The sequence below is a fragment of the Penicillium soppii genome, assembly GCF_028829465.1.
Source record: "Penicillium soppii strain IBT 18220 chromosome Unknown utg000004l, whole genome shotgun sequence".
NCBI lineage: Eukaryota > Fungi > Ascomycota > Eurotiomycetes > Eurotiales > Aspergillaceae > Penicillium > Penicillium soppii.
The window spans coordinates 3,123,663-3,146,750 of record NW_026643234.1 but is presented as its reverse complement, the minus strand read 5'-3'; the positions used below and the strand labels follow the sequence as shown (position 1 = coordinate 3,146,750).

The 23,088-nt window shown below is 46.4% G+C and overlaps 8 protein-coding genes across 8 annotated transcripts; 3 read left to right on the top strand and 5 right to left on the bottom strand.

Annotated features, from left to right (window-relative positions):
- Window positions 1-1,114: 1,114 nt before the first annotated feature.
- Window positions 1,115-4,565, bottom strand: N7529_004587 (uncharacterized protein; the record flags this gene model as incomplete). Its single annotated transcript, XM_057240114.1, has 6 exons — window positions 1,115-1,277; window positions 1,336-1,695; window positions 1,748-2,877; window positions 2,931-4,278; window positions 4,327-4,359; window positions 4,408-4,565. The coding sequence occupies 6 exons, from the start codon at window positions 4,563-4,565 to the stop codon at window positions 1,115-1,117; spliced, it is 3,192 nt and encodes a 1,063-aa protein (XP_057099409.1).
- Window positions 4,566-6,268: 1,703 nt separating this feature from the next.
- Window positions 6,269-11,693, top strand: N7529_004586 (uncharacterized protein; the record flags this gene model as incomplete). The annotated part of the gene is made up of 8 exons (XM_057240113.1): window positions 6,269-6,438; window positions 6,504-7,368; window positions 7,426-9,086; window positions 9,139-9,486; window positions 9,537-10,154; window positions 10,223-11,099; window positions 11,164-11,472; window positions 11,523-11,693. 8 exons carry the CDS (start codon window positions 6,269-6,271, stop codon window positions 11,691-11,693), a joined length of 5,019 nt encoding a protein of 1,672 aa, XP_057099408.1.
- A 316-nt stretch (window positions 11,694-12,009) lies between these two features.
- On the top strand, window positions 12,010-12,360 carry N7529_004585 (uncharacterized protein; the record flags this gene model as incomplete). The annotated part of the gene is made up of 1 exon (XM_057240112.1): window positions 12,010-12,360. The coding sequence occupies one exon, from the start codon at window positions 12,010-12,012 to the stop codon at window positions 12,358-12,360; it is 351 nt and encodes a 116-aa protein (XP_057099407.1).
- A 317-nt stretch (window positions 12,361-12,677) lies between these two features.
- N7529_004584 (RlpA-like double-psi beta-barrel domain-containing protein) lies at window positions 12,678-13,034 on the top strand (the record flags this gene model as incomplete). Its single annotated transcript, XM_057240111.1, has 1 exon — window positions 12,678-13,034. One exon carries the CDS (start codon window positions 12,678-12,680, stop codon window positions 13,032-13,034), a length of 357 nt encoding a protein of 118 aa, XP_057099406.1.
- A 201-nt stretch (window positions 13,035-13,235) lies between these two features.
- Window positions 13,236-14,795, bottom strand: N7529_004583 (HesA/MoeB/ThiF family protein; the record flags this gene model as incomplete). Its single annotated transcript, XM_057240110.1, has 2 exons — window positions 13,236-14,250; window positions 14,314-14,795. The coding sequence occupies 2 exons, from the start codon at window positions 14,793-14,795 to the stop codon at window positions 13,236-13,238; spliced, it is 1,497 nt and encodes a 498-aa protein (XP_057099405.1).
- A 314-nt stretch (window positions 14,796-15,109) lies between these two features.
- On the bottom strand, window positions 15,110-16,840 carry N7529_004582 (sugar porter family MFS transporter; the record flags this gene model as incomplete). The annotated part of the gene is made up of 4 exons (XM_057240109.1): window positions 15,110-15,460; window positions 15,520-15,828; window positions 15,881-16,710; window positions 16,765-16,840. 4 exons carry the CDS (start codon window positions 16,838-16,840, stop codon window positions 15,110-15,112), a joined length of 1,566 nt encoding a protein of 521 aa, XP_057099404.1.
- A 1,579-nt stretch (window positions 16,841-18,419) lies between these two features.
- N7529_004581 (uncharacterized protein) lies at window positions 18,420-19,100 on the bottom strand (the record flags this gene model as incomplete). Its single annotated transcript, XM_057240108.1, has 1 exon — window positions 18,420-19,100. One exon carries the CDS (start codon window positions 19,098-19,100, stop codon window positions 18,420-18,422), a length of 681 nt encoding a protein of 226 aa, XP_057099403.1.
- Window positions 19,101-19,163: 63 nt separating this feature from the next.
- On the bottom strand, window positions 19,164-19,781 carry N7529_004580 (uncharacterized protein; the record flags this gene model as incomplete). The annotated part of the gene is made up of 2 exons (XM_057240107.1): window positions 19,164-19,574; window positions 19,743-19,781. The coding sequence occupies 2 exons, from the start codon at window positions 19,779-19,781 to the stop codon at window positions 19,164-19,166; spliced, it is 450 nt and encodes a 149-aa protein (XP_057099402.1).
- Window positions 19,782-23,088: the final 3,307 nt, after the last annotated feature.

The window sequence follows — 23,088 nt, the reverse complement described above, 5'->3', positions numbered from 1 at the left end:
GAGATTGTCTCGTGACTTTTATAGATTCGGGTGTTGGCTATTGATTGTTCGCTTTTTATTGGGATGTTGTCTAGTGTTCTATTGCTTTCATATAATATTTTTTGCTTATGTTTAGTATTACTCTTTCATGCTGATTTCAAATGCAGAATTTGTGAGAATGTCTATTTTTAGTATTTTCATAGATCAGCCTGCCTTTGAAGAACAACTCTAAATACTTCTCGAAGAAATCAATAATTCTTCAAAATATAACTTCTTCAACGGTGTTTCTGGTTGATTGACATATGTTCCAATATTCCTTGCTCAGCTACAAGGAAGTTCAGTGGACCTTAGGGCTGTTCAACAGCACCTTGATTGGACTGAACTTCGTTATAATCAAGGGATTGGCCCTTAAGCCTATAAAAGTAAGATAGCGTTAATCGTATCTTCGCTTACGTCGAATATAATATATTATAACTCTCTTGTTCTCAAGTACGTAGTATAATCACAGGACTTGGTGTAGTGCCCAGAGTAGATTATAGGTTATACTATGATATAGAATTGAGCCGCTTTGTAGTCGCTATGAATTTATACTTAGACTATTTTAAAAGTGGTACGGGAATTAGTATATTCGTTGGCTTGGTCATTTGGGCTGCTCTGTAGTGCTGGTCTAGAGGGGAGACGGGTTGTTCCACCCTCTAGACATTACTGATTTACCAATATTTAGCAGCACTAGTCAGAGAAGTCAAGGTCCCCTCACATTCCAGCGGTGAAAGTGGAGGTAACAACAAATGATTCGCCGCAGTTTGTGGCCAAAAAAAGAGGGCGGATGGAGTAGTCTTCGTGTTCGATTAATTGAGCAAAATTCCAAGGTGGCTAACAATAAGTGCAAGATAGAGAGGTAGAAGAATAAAAGAGTGAGAGAGGAGGTCTTCTATGTCGGCAACAATGGATATTAGAGGCCAAGCCCCGATAGGCAAAGCTAACTCGATATAGTAATCCACAGGCCCACCTTTTACACGCTTACATGCACCGTGATGAGACATAATATTCGTTACAATCCTATATACAGCCATGAGAAAATATATACGTGGGCACAGACACTTGTAGAGGACAAAAGATGTACACAACTCCAAACTCAATCTGTCTTATCCCGATCACCACCCTGACTTGATGCCGGGATCTCACCCACATCTACCCTCGACCCCATCCTCGAAGGCATGCGCGACGCAGCCATTGATTCCGTATTACTAACCGCATGGAAAGAAAAATCCAACTCCCCGACTAAGCTTTTCACATGTCTGCATGGTAATTAGCAAACGTACCCAGTATCAAATCGGAGTATCTATCCAAACTCACCGAAGCAGCCGATCCACGTCCCCGACAATACACCGGGTGGAGATCTGCAGGACGGCGAAAGCAGCAAATCCCGGCTCGGCAATGTGCCGAAGACTCAGAATGTCGCTGTCAAGTGCTTCCAGGCGCTTGGTGAAGCTGTACGGCCGCGGCGCTTTCAGGTATGGCGGGAGAGGCTGTCTGTTTGTGATGCTTGCAGAGAGAAGACAGAGCAGAGATGTGACTTCGTGGGTCGTAACTTTGGCGGTGCCCACTAGGCGGCGGAAATCGTGCATCCAGGCTGTGTTTGTGACGTCGTCGTCTTCGCCTAGGTGCATCACGGTGTCGGATGCGTAGCCAAGTAAACTTAGGTAATTCACAATACTAGGAGAGGCCGAGGTTAGTATGGAATTACACAATGGGGAAATGTACGTACTTCTCTACGCAGAGAATAATTGAGTCGTACTGCTTCTTTGGGAATCGTCCACCGATTGGAACCTCCCATTGTAGAAACTCGGAGTACGTCCGCAAACCGGCTAGCATGAGCATCTGCTTTGAGAATACTTTGTGTCGCGCTTTCTCCAATTTGCGACCTGCAGAGCTCTTGAGTAGGTAATCACCCTCGTCGCCGCGCATGCGACCGGAGATCGTCTCATGGATGATCGAGTAGTAATTAGCCAGGAGATACAGCGATGCTCCCAGACTCTGGCGGAGCACCGAGTGCTCGGAGATCGGATATGGGAAAAATGTCCAGAAAAATGCAACGGCTATACCGCCCGAAACGGTAGCCAGACGGTATGGTGCCAGCAGGTAAATGGGGTAATAAGGCTGCCCATTGGAAGTCGCCACAGCCTCACCAACTCTCCGAACTTGAAGTTCATAGCCAATGATCATGGTAGTAGTGACGATGCTGATAATCCCCACAACTCGGAAACGGAAGACTTTGATGGGGATATAGAAGCCAATGGAAACAAATATGAACAAGAACACGATCACTCCAGGGGTCTTCTGATCGGGGATATACCAGATCAGAAGACTAGCCACCATTGCGATGGTGGTACCAAGAATCCGCAACACGAAGCTAAAGATACTCTGTCCCGATGTGGGGGACATGCTCAGATTTACCATGATCATGGCCCACACCAATCGCTGCTGGGTGAAAAATGTCTGGGTATCGCGGAGGAAAGCCACCACAGCGATCGTCATAGTGGCTAGCGCAACTCTGAAACCGTACGTTGATTCAAAAGAGCGCAGGAACCAAGGAATGACACGAATTTTGTCGCCAATCTTTTGGAAGACGCTAGTAGGTGGTAAGTGCTCAGGATCCTTGCGAAGTCTATACGCTTCGCCGAGTTGGAGGATATTGTTCTGGGTATGGATATCCCCTAAATTGTCATCGTCATGCGAATCCTCCGCACTTAAGAAGGATTTGGCCCATTTCCAGATTCGCTTGCCACCTGGAATGACCAGTCGAGTCTTCAGCAGCTTTCCTTTGGCCTCAACATGATCGGCATAGCGCACAAAGTCCAGAACGGTCTGGCCAGTTGAGTAAAGCAATTGCTCCATCTGAGATCGTGTTAAGTCTGCATCAAGATAGAATTTCGAAAGATTGAGCTTACATATAAAAATAGATATAACTGTCGTCGACTTCGTTCTTTCTGTGTGGCCGAGGTATCCAAAAAGTCTGTCTGAAGGATTTCCGGAGAGGTTGGGTGATCGAAGAAATCTGGTGGAAGGGAGACTCCCTTTTCCTCTGCCCATGTCTGCAGAGCAAGACGCTTCGCACTTCGAAACTCGCCAAGCTGCTTTTCGAAGTGTTCGGTGAATGCCTTTTCGCCAGGAGCCGTGTTCTCAGCCGAGGCCTCAACATCATCGTTCTCGTCATTTGAGTTTCCAACTTTAGAAGTTGCAGCAGCTGTTCGCTTTGGTGGTTTTGTGAGCCTGAACACATATGAAGTATGCAGCAAACCCTCATCAATGGTGTTGATCATCATTGCAAAGGGATCGTGAACAGCCCTCATGATATCATTCCATTCATGCACTACCCGTTGACGCACATCTTCCGGCACAACGTCCAAATTCATGTCAATAGGCTGATTCCATCTGTTGTAGTCTGACAGTCGCTGGAAGATGTCTACTACGAAGCTCAACCCCACAACAGGAATCATGATCTGGCGAAGGTGGCGGAATATTGCTTGAAGATCATCGGGTCCCAGTTTGCCCAACGCGATCTCACGCTTCGCAAACGTAAGGTCACCATGAAGTTTGGCATGAAGGTCCGTAATTTGTCGGATCGCACCGCGAATGGCCTCCGCTTCAGGGCTGTAGACCTTGCCTTTCTTGCCAAACTTCTCTTGAGCGTCATCAAATGTCTCTGTGCGACCAAACATATCGTCCCTTTCCAGAGTTTCGAAATACACAGCATGGGCTTTCAAGGCCGAGCGAAGCCCGCCTATGTAACCGGCCATTTGCTTGAAGACAGCCTGGCGCGAGGTCATTGGAAGAATGAACATAGATGTCACGGTGGATATCCCGAGACCAGTGAGAAATGACTTCAACAATCGCTCTATCAAGCTGATTGCCGAAGTCATGTTCATCATTGAAGGAGCATACACCGAAGAAATATTCGCAAAAATCGCGTATATAATCACCGGGAACTGCAGTTGCGGGTATTTGGCTCGGAAGGTGTGGACCATCCAAATCTGGAAGAACAGCCAGACGCCACTAACCGCAGATGCAGAGGAGTTGTACTTGTCAGTGGTATTGGCAGCTGTATGCTGACGAGCCTTGACACTGGAATACATCGTCAACAGCGCAAAACACGCTGCTACACAGACAGCCAAAACATCAAAAATCATCATTTGAATAAACTTTGCCCGGGGCATGATAGCGAAACCCAGAATCGAAATAATTGCCACAAGATACCCCAATGTGGTATACTCGTGGGCAACGGGCATGGCTTGGTAGCTGGTTAGGTCAGCTAAGTCCATGGACTAGATATTCTGAACTACTTACATAGCAACCGCTATAGTTGGCGCAAGACCGCCCCTGGATTATGTTAGAGATTTCTTGTATCACCGAAGCTTCGCCACTTACTTCATCATCAAGAGGACGGTCGGGCGGTCCAGTCCAGTCTTCTGCCAAGCATTTTTGACGAAGTTTCCGAAGGACCTTTTATCATTCTTTGTATCATCTTGTGTATTGGATGGCGACGAGTCGAAGGACGAACCCGACTGCCGAGATCGCGACGCCATGTTTGTCGGGGGAACAACAACCGTGCGCAAACGCGTCTTGGCGCAGCACAAGAATCAAATAAGCGCAGATTTGATGTTCGACATCAAGTCCTTAAAATCAGACAGGAATATCTTACAGAGTCAAAGAGAGTTGAGTTGAAAAAGGAGAAAAGAAAACCCAAAAGTGAGGATCCCGAGGTTTCCCCTCATTGGCTCCCCCACACTCAATTATACATATAAACGATATCTAGAGTACATATACAGTTCTGTATACATATATACTGGGAAGCCCCTGCCAGGTAGGTCTGATCAGGGCAGATCATGCTCTTGATCTCTGAGCATGATCATTGTTTCTTCTTTTCCCAAATACCTGGGGATGCCTGGGTATAGGATGTTGCACGTGATCTGGATGCTAGATGGATCGGTTGGCTCTCTCTCGGTGGGCCTTCAGTAGTTGCAGTCCCCACATGTGATTGGTGACTAGCATGCCCGTAACATAGTACCCCGTTCAACCATGACTTCGGGGGATTATCCATTTTCTCCGTTCGATTGGTTGGAGTTGCCTCAGCCGCTGCCGTCGTGGTTGTGTTAGCCTGAACCAAAGTGGGCCTCTTTTATGGACCACACACCTTCTCAGCATTCTAAAGTACAACAGTTCTAATATAGTGATCTTTAACTTAACAGTATATGCTGGGTCATTTTCAGCGCCAGCTACCTAGGTAGTCATGAGCCCAAGGCCTTTTGTGTCATTTCTATAAATTGTGATATCCATATGTATTTCTTGATCTGACTTATCAATAGCTTAAACTTGGGTGGTGGTGCATACTCTGGCCATAAATATACATAGTCAAAGTGTCAGAATACGTGTATTGCGTACTCGGAGATCTTCCATACCTAAATACCGCTCAGTCCGTCCAATAGCTTGTACGATCCAAATATCAGTCTATCTTGGTTCAAAGACGAGAGGGATTACTTACCTCTGATTCAGGTTTCCTAGGGTGATATAACGACACCTATTAATATAGCTCTGCGTTCCTTCAATAAATGATGTGAGAATACAGATAAATAATCCACAATATCCAGCGAGGGGCTTGAGCCAGGCATACCAGCTACTTTTTGTAAGAAACAATATTATTTTGGCTGTATCTCACTGTCAGTCTGTATTATTCTAATTATATGTTATAATTCTAGCAAGACCAACTCGGCAATGATGATATGTCGAGCACGAAAGGGGAATTGATAGTCATAGCATGCTATCCAAGGGAAGGATCACCTTTGATAGAAACAGGGTGGACAAGGTCAGAACGGCTACCGGTTTCACAGGCCAAATACACAGGCCAAATAAACAGGCCGGCGCACGGATTATGTGGGGCAACGGGCAAGGCGGCGGTTATAGTTGCAGCTTAACTGCACAACAACACCTGATCATTACGTGTACGAGCTTAGAAATTAGCTGGTCAAGCGATTTTGCTAAAGCATTTTCGCGAAAACAATCCGCCAACATCATGTAATCTCAAACCAGCGTAAATGAATGACACTTGGGCAACCAGTAGCTAGGATTTGATTCGACAAATCTGCAAGACAATGTACTTTAGGCGCCTGGGCGTTTGGGGGCCGAAAACAGAAGACCCCCATGTACTCATGTCGAGGGGGGACTCGTCTTTCTTCCAGAGATTCCCCCTCGCACATCAATCAAATCAGACCAAAAACTTCATAAACAAACCATGACGAGCAGACAAGCAGCGAAAGATGCGGTTATCGGGATTGCGAAGGAATACGGATTCATTCAGCCTAGCTCCCTCGACGAAATCGGACGAATAAATCCAGAGCTTCGGCGCGAGATCGAAGAGAGCATGCTAGCTAAGGACAAGAAAATTGCGCATTCGATCAAAACGTGTGTCTCTTTGAACAACCCTGCAACTTCTTCGGCAGAAATTTCTACTAATTTGAGATCTCTAGACTCGCTAAGAATATCTACAGCAGCAACGCTCGTTTCGTCTTCGAGCTTCTACAGAATGCGGATGACAATCAGTTCACAAGGGCTGCTCAGAGCAACGAACTGCCTTTCATTGCTTTCAATGTGTATTCCGACAGGATTGTCCTTGAGTGCAACGAAGATGGATTTACAAAGGAAAATCTGTCAGCCATCTGCTCAGTTGGGGAAAGCACCAAAGCGGCATCGCACGGCTACATTGGAGCGAAGGGGATCGGATTCAAATCAGTGTTCATGGCGGCTTGGAAAGTTGAAATTCAATCAGGCAATTATACCTTCTACTTCAAGCATGAGAAGGGTGATCTTGGTCTTGGAATGGTGCTACCCGTGTGGCAAGATTCCGACGAGGTACTGCAAGACTCATTAACTCGCATAACTCTTCACCTTCATGAGAATGGAGAGGCAGAAGATATCGAACATCTTCACAGAACTATATTTAAGCAACTCAATGACTTGGAGCAGACATGCCTACTATTTCTGAGGAATTTGAAAGAGATTAGAGTGTCATTCTATGATGGAGAAGACGAATTGCAGAGCTCCAAAAAGTTTCAATTGGAAACCAATTCTGAAAGTGATGTATTTCTTAAGACTAAGTCAAAAGATGTGCATGGCAATGTTTCTATCGCGAGAAAGGGCTATTATGTCACTCGTTACATGGCAACTGGGCTTCCGAGAAGCGAAAGTCGTGAACTCCCAAACACCGCTGAAGCGAAACGAATTTCTTCCGAGGCCGAAATCGTGCTGGCCTTCCCCCTGACACATGATAGAAAGCCAATTTGTGAGAAACAATCAGTTTTTGCTTTCCTGCCCGTCAGAGAAACCAACTTCAAGGTGAGCGGTAAAATAAGGTCTCCGGAAAATTTCATGCACTTGCTAATTCATAGGTAGTTTTTGATACAAACCGACTTCGACACGACTGCAAACCGGCAGGATATCTCTACGACATCAAGACGCAACATCGAGCTTGTGGACCACATTGCGGTGGCGTTCGTGCAGGCGACCATGGGGTTCTTGCATGACTCTGACATGAGCTATGCGTGGCCAATGTATCTTCCGTCGGCCGAAGACACAATCGGTACTTTCTGGGCCAATCTTGATTCGAAGATTGCAAGTAATCTTAGCACGAAGCATGTTTTGTGGACTCGACATAATTCCCTTCGGAAGATAAAAGATGTGAAGACTCTTGTGGCAAGTTTTAAGGATAGCGCTGGCAATCCCTTGCTGGACGACTCAAACACCGACCATTTCCTCTGCAGTCGTTACTCGCGTAGTTCTAAGAGCGCCCTTCGTCATTATGGTCTGCAAAAAATGAATTGGGACTTGGTTTTCAGCATGCTGCACAATGATCTTGCAAGTGCTATGTCCCGAATCAAATCGATATCTACGAGTGAGGATAGCCACAGCCGCATCGCAAATTTCCTATCTCCATATACGAAGATAAACAAGAACCGTCTTGGATCATTGCCTCTGATCCCTCTGCGAAGCGGTCCTTGGGTCCCAGCTAATTCTGCCTCTGTCTTCTTCCCGACAGTTGATGGCATTGCCATCCCCCCAGGCCTAGATATTCGGGTTTTAGATCCAAAAGCCGCAGCAAATGATAGTCGCAGATCCCTTTTTATTCTTCTGGGGGTTAAGGAGCTATCAGTCGCACAAGTACGAAATTCAGTCTTGAGGAAGAATTGCTCTGCTACTGCGCATCCGAGCATGGACGAATCAAAGGCGCACTTGCACTTCTTGTACCTGACCCATCAGTTCAAGCAGAATACAGAAACATTGGGACTGATTCGCATCTACTCGAATTCTGGTTTTCCAATATGGCCGGCCCAACAAGACTGTTATTTACCGTCAAAACATCGCTACGGGCCAGTGGCCCTCCTAGGGGCGACAGATAACTTGCCAGGCTTGAGCGTGTCTTTCGTCCACCCGACCTATCTCGAGGAAATTCCAGAACCACCAAACGCAGGTCATTCCTCCTGGGATAAATGGCTACAAGAAAATCTGGGGATAAAAAACAATTTGAGACTAGTTAGCCGACACGGCGAACTTCTCTCCCCTGCCTGGGGGTATGTGGCTTGTTTCAGACCAAAGAAACTCCTCGGGCTACTGCAGCACCTTTGGAGCTCCGAAGGAGGTACTGTAAGTAGAAATGATGCTTTGAAACGATATATTCGAGAAACGGACGCAACATGGCTCTGTGGCACGAAGCTTCCAGGACAATGCCAGCTTGATCAGACATACCTCCCACTACCAAGCCTTCTTGAGCAGTGTGCGCGGTTCATGAAACCAAATGAGAGTTTTCCATTCTTGAAGCTCTCGGGAACGTTGTCTGTAGAGCAACTAAGTTCAAAATGGATTTTTCTTCATACAGAACTTGGTGTCAACAAAGATGAAAATGTCGAATTTTTACTTGACATCCTGAGATGGCTCAAAGAGGCGAACCCAGAAGCCTCTTCCATTGAGGACCATGAACGCATCTGCCGACTTTACGGTGCAATATATGCCAAATATCTTGGTGCGGAAAGCCAGCTGGTCATGGGGAACTGCATTAAGTGAGTACCAGTGACGACCCTATACGACATAGATACTAAACATCGAATCTAGGACTTTTTTCGAGGACGGGGGATATGTTTATGTTCCCAGGCTTGATGAAGATGAAGATGATATCGCCGTCTGGGCTAGCCCTGAACAATGCTTATGGGAAGGACCGCTAAATATGACTACTAAATTTCCACTTCAGCATCTCTATGAGCAATCTGTTCCTAGAGATCAGCTATATCAACTTTCGAACCTTTTCAAGCAAGTTTTAGGCATCACGGCGGCTACTTGGTCCGATGTGACTACTGAACTGGCAGCTCGAAGGGATGAAGGATTCAAGGAATTCACCCCAATTTTTGGTTTGTACAAGTATCTCGACGACATGCGAAGTTTTACCACCGCTGAAGATATGCGGTAAGCTGCCCACACTCAATAGCTGCTCAAGACTAATTAGCTGGCGTTAGGCACACATTCGAAGTCGATCCCTTGATTTTTGTGACTAGAGATGGCCAGTCTGGTTGGTACCTGGCAACTGAATGTTTGTGGTCAAGCACTACAGAGATAAGTGGAAAGGTCACACTCAATGACCATTATGAGGACCTAAAAGATTTCTTCATTGACACATTGGGGGTCCAAACCTTGACGCTCCAGATGGTCTATGACGACTTGCTAGAGACAAGCGCGCAAACAACGATAAATGAGACAAAAGGCAAGATTTGGTCTTTCAATGCGCTTCTCTGCGCAGAGGGGGATCATGTGAATCTAGATCCGAGGCCACTGTTAAAGAGGCCGATTTTCCCTGTTGTCTACCCTGATGGTACAAAGGCTCTGAGGTCAGATAATACCCAATTCGCGATCATAGACCGGGAGCACTTAGCATCAATGTTTCGAGGAAAAGTCAAGATTCTTGACTTTAGTCAAGAAGAAGTTCGTCAGCTGAAGAGGTTTTTCGAGTGGGCCAATCTCTCGTACCGCTACTTTTCTGTTGCCGTTAAAGAGTTCACATCTCTCTCGGGTGAGACAACACGGTTCAACCCATCGCCCAATCGAGATTTGAAGCGAAAGGCGTATGCTATTCTCCGGTGAGTGCTGTGGTTTTATCGATTTGGTGGATACTGCTAATGTGTTGTTATTCTTATTCTTATGTTAGTATCGCGGGTACATTCGATAGCCCTAGATATCAAGCCGACCCAATGGAGCTTTACAAATTACTTCAGACAGTTAGTGTGCAGGAAACAGATGGCATTTTCTCGATCCTACGCCTCTCTCAAGATGGCAAAGTGACCGACGTGGAAGAGTTGATTGGAAAGTTACACATTAGTGAAGAAGCGTCCCGCCTCACTATCTACATCCCAAGAGATAAGAAAGCACAGGAGCTTTGCTTTTGTGATCTTTTACCAAGGCAGCTAGTCGACTGGCTTATGCGAGATCCAATAACACAAATTCTGGTCGAAAGTGACGCTGTGAGTGTGATGGCGATGATTTTAAGTACTGATCCTGCCGCTGCCGATCTGGTTCTGAAACGTCAGGGTGTCATCGAGCTTGACATACCCAACGAAGATCCCGGCCTTGACAACGAAATACCCGCGGAACAATCACGGAGTCCTGATACAGCAACTAATGAAGCTTTCGCACAGTTGAGGGATGCTGCCATCCCAGCTTCTAGTCAGAACTTCCTATTCCCGAGGGATAACTTAGAACAAGTATCTGTTGTGCAATCTCGACTTACGACCCAGTCGCCAACCCCCAGTCACAATCGCCCAATACCAATGTACTCAACCGATATAAATTTGTCCGAAGACAGCATGGAGTACCGGAGACTTCTCGATAATGTGATAGTGGCCGCACGAAGAGCCATGTTTCCCTCAAGGGGAGCAATCAACATGAACGAGCTAAATGAAGCACTCCCAAGAGAGGGGACCCGCCGTCAATTCGACGGTTTCGATGGGCTTGGAGTCAGGGGTGCATTTCGCTCGGACAGCCAAATTGAAAGAGACCGGAAAATCGGGGCTGCGGGAGAGCTTTATGTATGCTGCATTTTTCTAGCTTCTCATTTCATTTCATGCCCAACCTTGACTGACTTTCCTGCAGGTATTTGAGCTTCTCACCAGACTGAACCCACAATTAATGGATTGGAGTGAGCGAAATTGGCAGAGCACAATTCGCCGATATGTCACTGTTCACCCAGACTACGCCGACATGGAGCCCTGGCACGGGAGGGAGACGGCCGATATTACCTATGAAGATAGAGCGGGTGAATTCACGGCCTTGCTTATTGATTGTGGTTACCTTGACGCCGAGGAGTGGGCGGACAAGCGTCCGAAATATTTCATTGAAGTCAAAGCAACGACAGGGCCTTTGGGTCACCCCTTCTTTATGAGCAAGCATCAGTTTGAGAGAGTGAGTGCATTGATCATCACCCACGCTATATGAATATTGACCAAATATAGATGAAGACTATTCACAACAGTGATGATTTTTCAGAGGTGTATCTGGTTTTCCGTGTATTTGATATTTGTGGAAATAATCTGGGAATGAGTGTGTATCTCGACCCGGAACAGCTAAGGCTGGATGGGGGACTAGTTTTTACTGGCGAAACTTGGTCAGTTGTTCCGGGCTAGTAGGGCCAACTTAGTGAATTTATTTTCGTATCTTTTAATCCCAGATAACGCGAAACTTGTTCCACAGGCCAAGGATCCTATTGATCTACTCATCTAAGACATGTTGTGATCATGGCCACATTGTGTCATAGAGATTTAGAGTCACTAGGCTTATAGGAAGTAAACATCAAGCATCTGTTGTCACGGAAGGCAGTGCTTTCATTCTGGCCTCTAAGTGTGCATTGCTCACTCTAGTTCGCGATGTTACGTCGTCTCAAGAGAGCGATGGAGTTCAATACACCCGCCAAAACCCACATCCGAAAGAACCTGTTTCAAAATGGATCCCTCAATGTTTGAGCACAAGCGCGTCGCCATTTTGGCATCAACATCCCTTGGATTAGTCGTACGGGTCCCTATTGCAATTGTGGATGTTCTGAGTCCAGAGCGTCCACTCACCCCACTTCCGGTCTTGCTCCAGTCCTCAGCACCTCCTCCTGATGCCTTATATGCAGACAAAGTTGAGCTGGTGACTCATGGCACTCAGCACCCGCACCACTGGGACGGTCTAGTCCCAGGCAGTCCTGAGCTGATCCCTGTCAATTCTCATCCGCCCAGGGCTGTGCCGGCTCATTACATACCACCTCATACCGTCCCAATCCCAGACAATTTGCAAGTACAACCTAGATAAAGACTCGTATTTCTCGAATGATGAGAGACACCTTCTCGGAACATTCTTGATTTCATCCATGAGCAAGAACGGTGCAAAGCAATTTGCAGAATGCCAAAGCTTGTTATAGGCGGCATATATACACATCTCATAGCATAACTATGTACCTACCTACACAAGAGCCACCAGGTATCCTGTCTTTACAGGCATTTCAATAGATAACTACGTGCCTTTCACATCATTCAAAAACCTCTTGTAGCAACCAAACGAGACAACAGAAAAAATCAACGAGTTGCTATATTTCGTTCATCGCTACATCTCATCCAATTTTCTCAAAAATGCATCCTAGCACAATTTATAGTCAAAAGAACACAGGCAGCCTTACAACGTCAGACTCATTCGACGGATATTTAACCTGGTACGACGCCGGCGTGGGAGCATGTTGTTGGATGAACAATGCAGGTGATCGTGCTTGCGCAGTCTCCCATATTCTCTTCGATCGTTTCTACATCGATCGGAATTCGAGTCATGATCGGCTATGTGGTCGGAAGCTTCGCATTCGGCGCGGTGGACGCAGTGAGGATGTCACTGTTGTAGACCGGTCCATTGGATGCAAAGAAGATGGTATTGATATTACTCGTGGTACGCTCGAGGCTCTTGGGAACCTTGACGAAGGCCATGTGCGCGTAGATTAGTGGTGGATTTGATATGAGATCCTCCGCCTCATGTGATCATCTGTGATGACTTCAGGCTGAAGTTAATGGGAAGCAGAGGAGCTATGCGTTCCGTGACTTTGTATTGGTTGGTAGCTTTTGTCATTATCAGTACCATGAACATAGAATGAAATTTTGGTATTGCGGACACTCGTTGACAATGAGAATTGAAATATAGAAATTTCAGTATTCGGGCCATTCGGGATCAACTTGTTCTTTCCATGACTTTAATCCTCCGCGAATATCGCCGATAAATCTTTTCCCGTGCTGGTCGAGTCCAAGTTCTTTCATCTTCTTAACGACAATTTGCGAGTCATTGCCTAGTCGGCAAACGACATATACTGGGTTTGTGGAATCGGAGGCAAGTTCAGATGGCACCCAAGAAGGTATTTGCGCAGCTTGTTGTCCATCGCCTTGCAAACTAGAAGAACTAGAAGCAAGAACATCTGAAATAGGGATGTTAGTGCTGTTTTCCAGACTGCAAATTCCAAATTGGGCCTTGTCTCGCACATCAATCACTGTGTGTGGCTGCGCCGACCCGGAGACATTTGAGTGCTTTTGGTTGTACTCATGGGCAGAGATACGTTCTTCGGGACCAAGCAACGAGGGCAGATTAGCAGATCCACAGAAGAAGACATAGTCCGTTGATCCTGATTTGATTGTATCCAGCGTGACAGTCGCCTCCGCGGAACAAACTGCACAGTTCGCTCGACGAGAACGAAGGCGGATTGTACGGACCAGTGGCGACGAGTAGGCCGAGAATATATGCAGAGATGGGGGATCTCGACGAGCCGTACCATCTGTGTTTTTCTCCGGCGCGGTAATGACCTTGATCGCCTCGAGAGCTTGCAAGACGCCCATGGTCCCAACAACCGGTCCAATGATGCCTCCGTCCGCACAACTGACCACACTATCCGCCGGTGGCGGCTTGGGGAAAACACATCGATAGCATGGCCCTCCGGTCTTGTCACCGGGTGCTCGTGGTGGATGATTCAACACCATCAGCTGGCCCTCGGTCCGCAGTGCAGACGCAGAAACCAACGTCTTTCCCAAAAGCACTGCAGTGTCGGAGATCAGGTATCGTGTTGCAGGGTTATCAGTGCAATCGAGGATAATGTCATAATCATTGAAGATGGCTGGCGCCTCGCTGGGAGTGAGGTGGGTTCGATGCGCAATGTACGTGGGATGCGGATTGAGGCTAGTTATCGCCAAAGTTGTCAGCGTCGCTCAAATCCAGGGCTTGTAAATCGGATTCACATACTCTCGCAAAGACTCAATTGCGCTGTCCACTTTGTATTTCCCCACGTTCTGCGTGCGATGCAGCACTTGGCGGTGCAGGTTTGACACCTCGACGGTATCCCCATCAATGAGGCCTATCGTTCCAACGCCAGCGCCGGCAAGATATTGTGCAGCTGGGCATCCCAATCCTCCGGCTCCGACAAGCAAGACCTTGGCCGATCGGAGTTTCAGTTGACCTGCGGAAACACGATCAGCCAACAACCCAAGAGTTTCCCAGGAGACAATTTTACCTTTTAGACCAACTTGGGGAACTATCATCTGCCTGCCATACCGCTTGTATTCTTCCTGAAGCAATGGCCAGCGCCGTTCGCTTTGGTTTTCCGAGGCTGGAATCGCTGATTGCGCTTCGGCCTTTGCAAGGTCGCGTTTCAGACCAGCAAGCTGTTCTTCTGTCGCGATTATCTGGGCGCGTAGTGACGCACATGTTTCCTCCAGAGATCCCATATTGGCGTGTGTAGTATGTACAGTTGACGCGTTGAGGTCGAAGAAAATCGTCGAGTTCCCCGCGGACAATTGTGGGGCTAATTTGCACCCTGCAACATTCCACGGTTCTGTATAGTCCGCGTATATAGTGGCGTATAATCCAAGGTACATATATATATGCTATCCAATTTCGCTCTATATAGGTATATAATGCACCATATGGGATATCTTATAAAAATTGAATATACTTGTTTGAGAAATTTGGTCATGTTCATTTCAATCTATATGCTGTACCGTTCCCATATCTATCCCAACATAGCATTCTATAGTCGAACCTATTGCTTGTGGTCCTGTTCTGTGGTCTTTGGAGCCTCAGCAGTCTCTACATTTTCTTCATGCATGACTTGAGTCTTTTGCAAGGTGTGTTCAACATCAGCACGTCTCTGCTGCTCGTCAATAGCACCGAAAATGAGATCCATCTCTTCCAGGGTCCGGCCCTTGGTTTCTTTGAAGAAGACAATGACGAACGCACCCATGGCAGAGCAGAAAATGCCAAACATGAGGAAAGTTCTCCATCCGATTTCGTTAATAGCCCGAGGAGTGACCTCGGTGATGACAAAGTTAAAGAGCCACTGCGTGGCTGCTCCAAAGCCGACACCGTAAGCACGAAGGCGAGTTGGGAAGATCTGAAATATCATTGTTAGTTCAAGTAAAAAAACGCAAGTTTATAAAATGTGAAACCCACCTCGCCGAGATACACCCAAGGGGTTGGTCCCCAAGAGGCGGAATATCCAATGACATAAAGATAGATCATCGCAACCATGGCAATAGATGCCGATGAGACAGAATTGGCTTCTGCGTTCGGCGGATGCGTAGCCAAGACTGCACCAATGATGAACATCATACTAGCCATCCAGATAGAACCACCGATCAAACTCTTCTTACGGCCCCACCGGTCGATACCAACGATCAAGAAGATGGCAGTAGCAACGACCTTGACTGTGCCGTAGATACCAGTGGCAAATAAGGAAGAGTTTGTCTTGCTCAACCCGACCTTGAATGAAGTTAGCCGAAAGACCTTCAAAAGGTGAACTGATTGTACTCACACTGGCAAAGATTTGGGGCGCGTAGTATCCGATAGAGTTGGTTCCACTGAACTGCTGAGACAGCATCAGAACAAATGCCAAGAAGAAACGATAGCGGTTGGTAGGCTTCAGGCATTCCCTCCAGGTCATGCCCTCAGTAGCCAGACTCTCCTCGTGGCAGGCAGCAGAGATTTCTGCAAACTCAAGCTGAACAGCCTCACTAGTTTCAGAATCGTTGCGAATGTAAGCGAGGGAGTCAAGAGCCTCCTCACTGCGACCCTTCTTCATCAGCCAACGGGGAGACTCCTTGAGGAAGAACAATCCGATGAGCATGAGACCACCAGGCACAAGCTGAATAGCCACTGGAATGCGCCACTGGCTCGTACCCTCAGGAATATGGAGGGAAACACCGTAATCGAGCCAGTAGGCAAAAGTACTTCCAATGACCAAGAATTCCTGGAAAAGACCAGCCACACGACCACGGATTTCGGGCGCGCAGTTCTCAGACACATAAACGGGTGTGATAGCAGACATGCCACCAATACCGAGACCGGCGATGACACGTCCACCGTAGATCAAGCCAATCTCGTGATGAGCTCCAACTTGGAGCGCGGCTCCGACCATGAAGACCAAGGTCAGGATCATTAACGAGTATCGACGACCTAGTCGGTCATTCATGTAGGCGGCACCGATGGAGCCGAAGAAACACCCGGCTGTGAGCAATGAGACCACGTTGGAGGCGATTTGGGCATTCTCGGCGTCGCTGAATCCAGAGGATTCCACAGGGAGGCCGAAGTCTTTTTTGAAACTAGAGAGGGCTAAAACTGAGCCCATAACACCCGTATCATAACCTAAGGAATGGATGTATTAGTAATTGTGCATACTGCATTATTTGAATCACCAACCAAAGAGCAGCGAGCCCATATAGGCCGTCGCTGTCAGAATATACAGCCGATAGTTCTTAAAATTGACGAAACCCATCTCGAAGAAGAATTGACGGAATCCCCCGTCAGGATCTTGATCGAAAGAGGAAGAAGAAAAAAATAACGAGAACCCTATAAGAGTCTTGCTACCAGAAAGGAAAAAAAACAAGATCCAAGTTCGGGTGCCATCGAGATTTATATTCGACAGTCGAAATTAATAGCCAGTGCAACGCCAAGCGGGAGCCTAACCACCACAAGCAACCAAGTGGCTTCTTGCTAATCTTTCCATACCAGGCTCTATGTCAAGCTGCCGAGCTAGACAGTCCGGGGGTCCGGATGTGGAGACTGGGGAACGAATTGGGGGAATTTTTGGCGGGGGACCCCACTTAATCGGGTCAAAGCACGCAGTTTCTCCATCCATTCAATGATGCTGACGGAACAGGGGTCGTGGGGTGAGCGCCTTGCCGCTGGGAATGGCGATTGGCGTTGAAATGCGGACGGCATGGCTTGGTGGAGCCGTTACGGCTATCGTGGTGCAGGGGTCGGTGATTGATGGAAGATTTACACTTGTTTGTCCGGTGATCATCCACTTTGACAGTTGAGATAGGCTTATATAAAAGCTGGGGGTATAGTTTGTATGGTCTGATATAGACGTCATATATTTTTGATGAAGATATGGGGTTCTTACTGTATTCATTTCTTGCTGTTTTCTCTTTTCATTCAATGAGCAAAGTGAAGTTACAAAAGAACTTCATTTTGTGGGGTACTTTTGCCTCAAATGCCGCCGGCAATTGCTTCCAATTGCCGATGCCAGTGCTACCTTGTGTCTTTGTATTGCTAAAACATATCGATGGCAATGGAGCACGATCGCAGAAGTTAATTATCAATGACAGCCGATATATTATTGGACCCCGGATTTCTTGGCAAAAATTGATGCTACGTCGTATATCCGTCAGTTGAACTAAAGACAGAGTAAGTGTCGTTGTCGGAGTGGGAGTGGGATCTTGGATCGTTCGGCAACTTTCTACCGAAATTTTATGAGCGCTACTTTCGGAATTTGCGCAATACCAACAAGTTTATGGAGTCGTTAGGATTCTAATTAGGTGGAACATAAGTCGGAACGGCGGTTGAAAGGACTTGCAAAGTGATTTAAGAATGGCTTTAGGGTAGCCGATGGCATGAGAGTATGTCTTCAGCTAGTAGTAGAGGGAATAGAATTAGACATACGGACTTACGGATATAATAGGACAACGCATACAGTTTGCAAAAGCGGATTGTCTCGTTAGATTACAGGAGCACGAACAGAGTATAGTAGATAAACCGAAGGAAAGAAACCAAGCAAGCAAGCACGCACGTATGCAACAAAAGAAGCAAGAAAGGCCCAAGTATTTCTGCCTGCAGTTTTGCTTAGGTCTTTAAAATTTCACTTGAAACACCTTGGAGCCCAGTTGAGCGTGAAACATCATAACTAACACGCAGGTGGTAGATCAGTGGTCTCATAGATGTGTTGGGGATGTCAGGTGACATCCCACATTGGGATAGTCTCCCATGGAGTAGATAGATAGATATCTCTTGCTCTCTCTCTCTCTCTCTCCTTCTCTCCTCCGTCCGCAATACAATATTCACATCTTCATATTCTATTGCCCTTGTATGATCTCCATGAAGATGTCTCCCTTCCCGGAATGAGCTTCTAGAACGACCTTAAGCACGAAATTTGTGTTGTCAGGATCTGAGAACATGCCTTTCAGCACCTTCCACTGGGATCGAAGGGCATCATAATGATAATAGCAATTATCTTCACGCGAGTGATACGATAGCGTCAGAGCATGCAAGTTGAGTCCATGAATACCACAATCCATCAACCGCCGAACAACATCCCGTAAAGATGCAGCAGATATACACAGTCGAGGATCCTGCGTCATAATATGATCTTTTTTGGGGGGATTGATATTCTGAACTGCGAGCGTTGCAAGGTGTCTCCAACACAGCGGTTTCCCCTCAAATTCCCAGTCCGTATCCCAGACTAGCTTGACTAGGAGTGGAGCTGTTGCTGGACTAGATTGCAAGGGAACGGGAGAAAAGCACAGCTGAGATAGTCGAAGAAGACTGGGCCTTGGCTGCACCCATTGCGGTATCTTGCGGTCGTATAGAAGAGCATCGTTTCGGGGACCTGTTAGAAACAGCAAAACGTTCTCCCATAACTTGAGATAGGTGATCCAAGGAATGTAGCTGAGAATGCTCCAGCATCGGTCAATTAGTTCTTTTGGGCTATCGTTCTTCCAAGGATTGGGCTCAGGCCGAGGATGGTGAACGCTCATCGGAGAATCATATTGAAGTATTGCACCCAGTTCACGACGAAAGTTCTGGGTGAAACGCAAGTTCTACGCATCACTGGACTGAATGTATTCCGCTATGTCTTTGGACATTTTGATCAGATGCCAGGCCATGCGATGTTCCTGTTTCAGGAGGGCCGATTGCTCGGAATCTTTGGAGTGACTTGGCCACACTACTTCCGGATCCTCAATGCTCGACAACTCTCCGCTCTCTTCGATGAGCTGGAAGACTGCTTCCTTCCCCAGACCAGATAGATCACGGGGAGCCCGCATCCAGGTTTTGATGACTGGCCAGGATAGAGCGAAATGTCTAAGGTCGCTTTTGCGTTGTAATCCAAGGTACACCACGAGACTTGCGTCGTCGCGGTGATCATCTAGAAAGTCCTTCCAGTTGCTGGCACTGTCGAATCTTTCGCGGGAAATCGTCACTTTACCCAATTCGTTATCTTCGAATGAGGCCTTCGGTTGTATCGAGAATTAACAATTGACACAAGCGCTATGGGGTGTTTCTATTCCCTCACCGAATTAGTAGGAACCGCCCAAGGCTTGGGAAAAGGAGTAGGATGTTGGGATGATGTTTCTGGCTCTATATTTGGTTCCTTGCCCTATTGTTGAAGATGAGCATACAGTTGCTTGGTTTCTTGGTATTGGCTTCAGACTGACCATAAGATCTTGAAGCCTCGCAGAAGATCTCTGGAAAGGATTTGTCTCCCTGGACTGTAGTTGAACAAATCAGTCTTGAAATGCCACAGCAGGAGCTTGTAGCAGATATACTTTTTTAACCATTGGTACTTCTGAGGGTGATCCGGCTCTTTTCCTTTTGAGAGGGGCCTCGCTTGATTGGGCACGAAACGATAGATCTCCTTCTAAACTCATTGCTCTAGCTCGACAATTGGCAGTGATAAGATGAATTAAAGTGAATTGATTGTAAATCGTGGAAACAGATGTCTTCGTAGAAATACTGCTCGAATAAAGACGGGAGATACTGACCGAGCAGCAGAAGGTTTTAAGTCAAAGTCTGGGTCTGTACAAGGCATAAGCGTACACGGGGCTTTGAAAGCCCCTGTAACGGACTGTGAGTGGAAGAGACACCATGACCAGTTATCTAGGTGACTATACTGCCTGGATTTCAATTTCGACTTTTCGTCCAGTGCTGGGTATTTGTGATATAATCTACATGATATCTCTCATTACTGTCCACATCATATTAAACGTCCATGTGTTGATAGCATAGCCTGCTTTTGCATTTCGATGCTCGTGGATTGTTTGGATCCGTGAAACGTTGGTATCCATGGGTAGTAAGATTGTGCATGTCGCCATTTCCACAGACAGCCTACTTCAAAAATCTCATCGAAAAGATGGGAAATACACATTGCAACAGCCTAATTGTCATTCCACCCGAAAGCCCACAGCGTGCAGCGTACAATATCATACTAGCTGATGCGAAGATCTCTAGCGTGCGCCGCGTTACCAGAGTCAACACGAAAGATGATCCATAGCATCACACCATCGCCTCGAACCGATCGAGTTGATCGGTTAGTAGGTATGTCAATAACCATCGAAGCACCTAAAGATACCAGCTCATATATAGCCACGTGCACCGAAAAAGACACTATATAGGCAGTTAACAAGATGTGAGTCTCATTACAAAACCAAGGAGCTTTTCCAAGGCTGGCGGCAAGCTTGTTCTTGTAGTAAGACAAGAAACGTCACAAGATATCGTACAAAGTAACACGGCAATGGTCATTAACTAGGAAATCAATCTTGGCTGTGGGAAATATAGCCATCCGAGGGAATAAACTCATAAAGTCACAACACATACGTATAATTCAAGTAGCGGACACAGGCCGATATCATCACCAAAGCACTCAGATACAAGAGAATCTAGTACCCTCTATAAGTTTTCAGCAATAATTGGATCAAGCGCCTTCTTAGCCATACTCTACAACTATTACGAATAGCCTACTACGAACGTTTTAAACGATGGCTGGCAGTACTTAAGCCATCTCCTTGCTTACAGTCTGTGCTTGACATAGCGAATCAATTTTGCAGTTGACTCTTGGGCCAACAAGCGCTTTTTCAAGAGGCAGACTTCAGGGTGATAGACTGCTGGTTGGGTCTGGGTTATATATCCACAGGGAATATACAATATTCTATAGTTTGTAATCATTTCTGTATAAACAGCAATCCACTCAGTGTGTTGTGAAAATGTTCTTTTGTGAAAATGTTCTGTCACTATTCCAATCAAATAATTCCGAATTCCATCATAGAAGAAGGAAACGCTCCGCGAAAGCCTTTTCCTTCGCTCGAAGCATTACATAGAAGCAAACTTTACAGCCCCTTTTTAAGTCGCAGACCTCCTACTTAATCACATTACGTAACTGGTGTCTGTGCACTCGTGCCTAACTATAGCTATGAGACGATTGCTAGAAGTAGACTGTGAAGTATCAGTTATAATAAGTTTATAGTTGTACCTCTTGTCTAAACGGGTTCTCAACATTATAATTGCCACTCTAATAATAGAATAGGAAAATTGCAACTAAAATTTGTAGTGGAATGCCCCTCGAAGCTCCGGCCACTAGCTCTGGCTTTAGTGGAACGAGACTGCGAACGCGATGTACAGTGCAGATCATCATATGAAGCTGACCCGCAATCGGATGGCCGCGTCCGCGTCACGTCACAGGGCTTCATAGTCACATGGGAAGAGTGCATGCTCTTAGTCCAGGAGATCACTGTAGGCCAGTAAAGCTTATAAAGATATGTTAATTACAACCTGACAGGGGAGTAAGAAGGTATTTAAATGGCCAATCGCTTTTAGATAATGACATCCAACGGCTGATAGTACAATACACCATTGTAGCTGGACTGAACCTTCTCATCACAGAAGCAAACATTGTCGAAATTCTGGCATGGTTTCAATGAGATAAGTGCCAAAACTTTGAAAAAGTGGCCATCCAAGGCTGCCCGATTCGACCAGAGTGATTTGAAATTAACTATCACTGAATAGCTACTCGATAACACATCTGCATAGCCTTGAGATCTGTAACAAAATAATCGAATACAGATCTTCATTTCCATTAGGTTGTATGTCCCTGCGAAAAACCAGGGCTTTTAAAGCGAGCCCGAATAACAGGGGTCTTAGCGAGGCGCACCATCTGACAGGATATAAGGATATTATTGGCGCACGAGCCGAAGACACCCTGCAAAATTAGATCCAAAAATGAGAACGCGTTCGGTGAAAAACGTTACAAACAAAGAAAAAGAAATTAAAAAGATCTGTACAGCGATTGTAGGGATGGAAGTCGTGGATGATTTCCGAAACCCCAATCGGGACACGCCAATAAGATCAACAGACGCGACGATTCTGATCGCCTTATAGTGGCGGGTAGCATTGATATTGGCGAAAGAGAAGAGGGTCCGATAGATTGAGTGTTTGTGTGTAGCTTCCGTCATAAAATGGAGTAGCTGCGGGGGTCTTTTCAGTTCAGTAATTGGTTTATTCAATTAGCTTTTTCGTTCCTTTGACATAATTCAAAAAGTGCGTTGCGCACACGAACTTTGGTGGCAAAATAATTTTTTTCTCATGTCAACACGCTACGGAGTCGTGAGCTCCGCGGCGCGTCCCCCCATCACGAAAACATAATTATTTCCACATCTTCGCTATGGGAGAAAGCATTTGATTTTTCGAGTGGAAAGTGCACCATGGAGCACAGTTATATAACTTGGAAACTCCATTCGGAGAACTCGGGCAGAGGACTCTCGAATGCGCCGACAGGGACCCCCAAACGAAAGAATGTCAGGACAGCATGTAACAATTGCAAAAGGCGCAAGTTGAAGGTACTAATCCCATGAGTTCGTGGAGGTCAAAGCACAGCTAAGATGGGTGTTGATCACAGTGCTCGGATGAGTCGCCATGCCAAAATTGTGCGAAGCTGGGTTGGTCATGTACCATCGATGAGAATACCGATCAGCG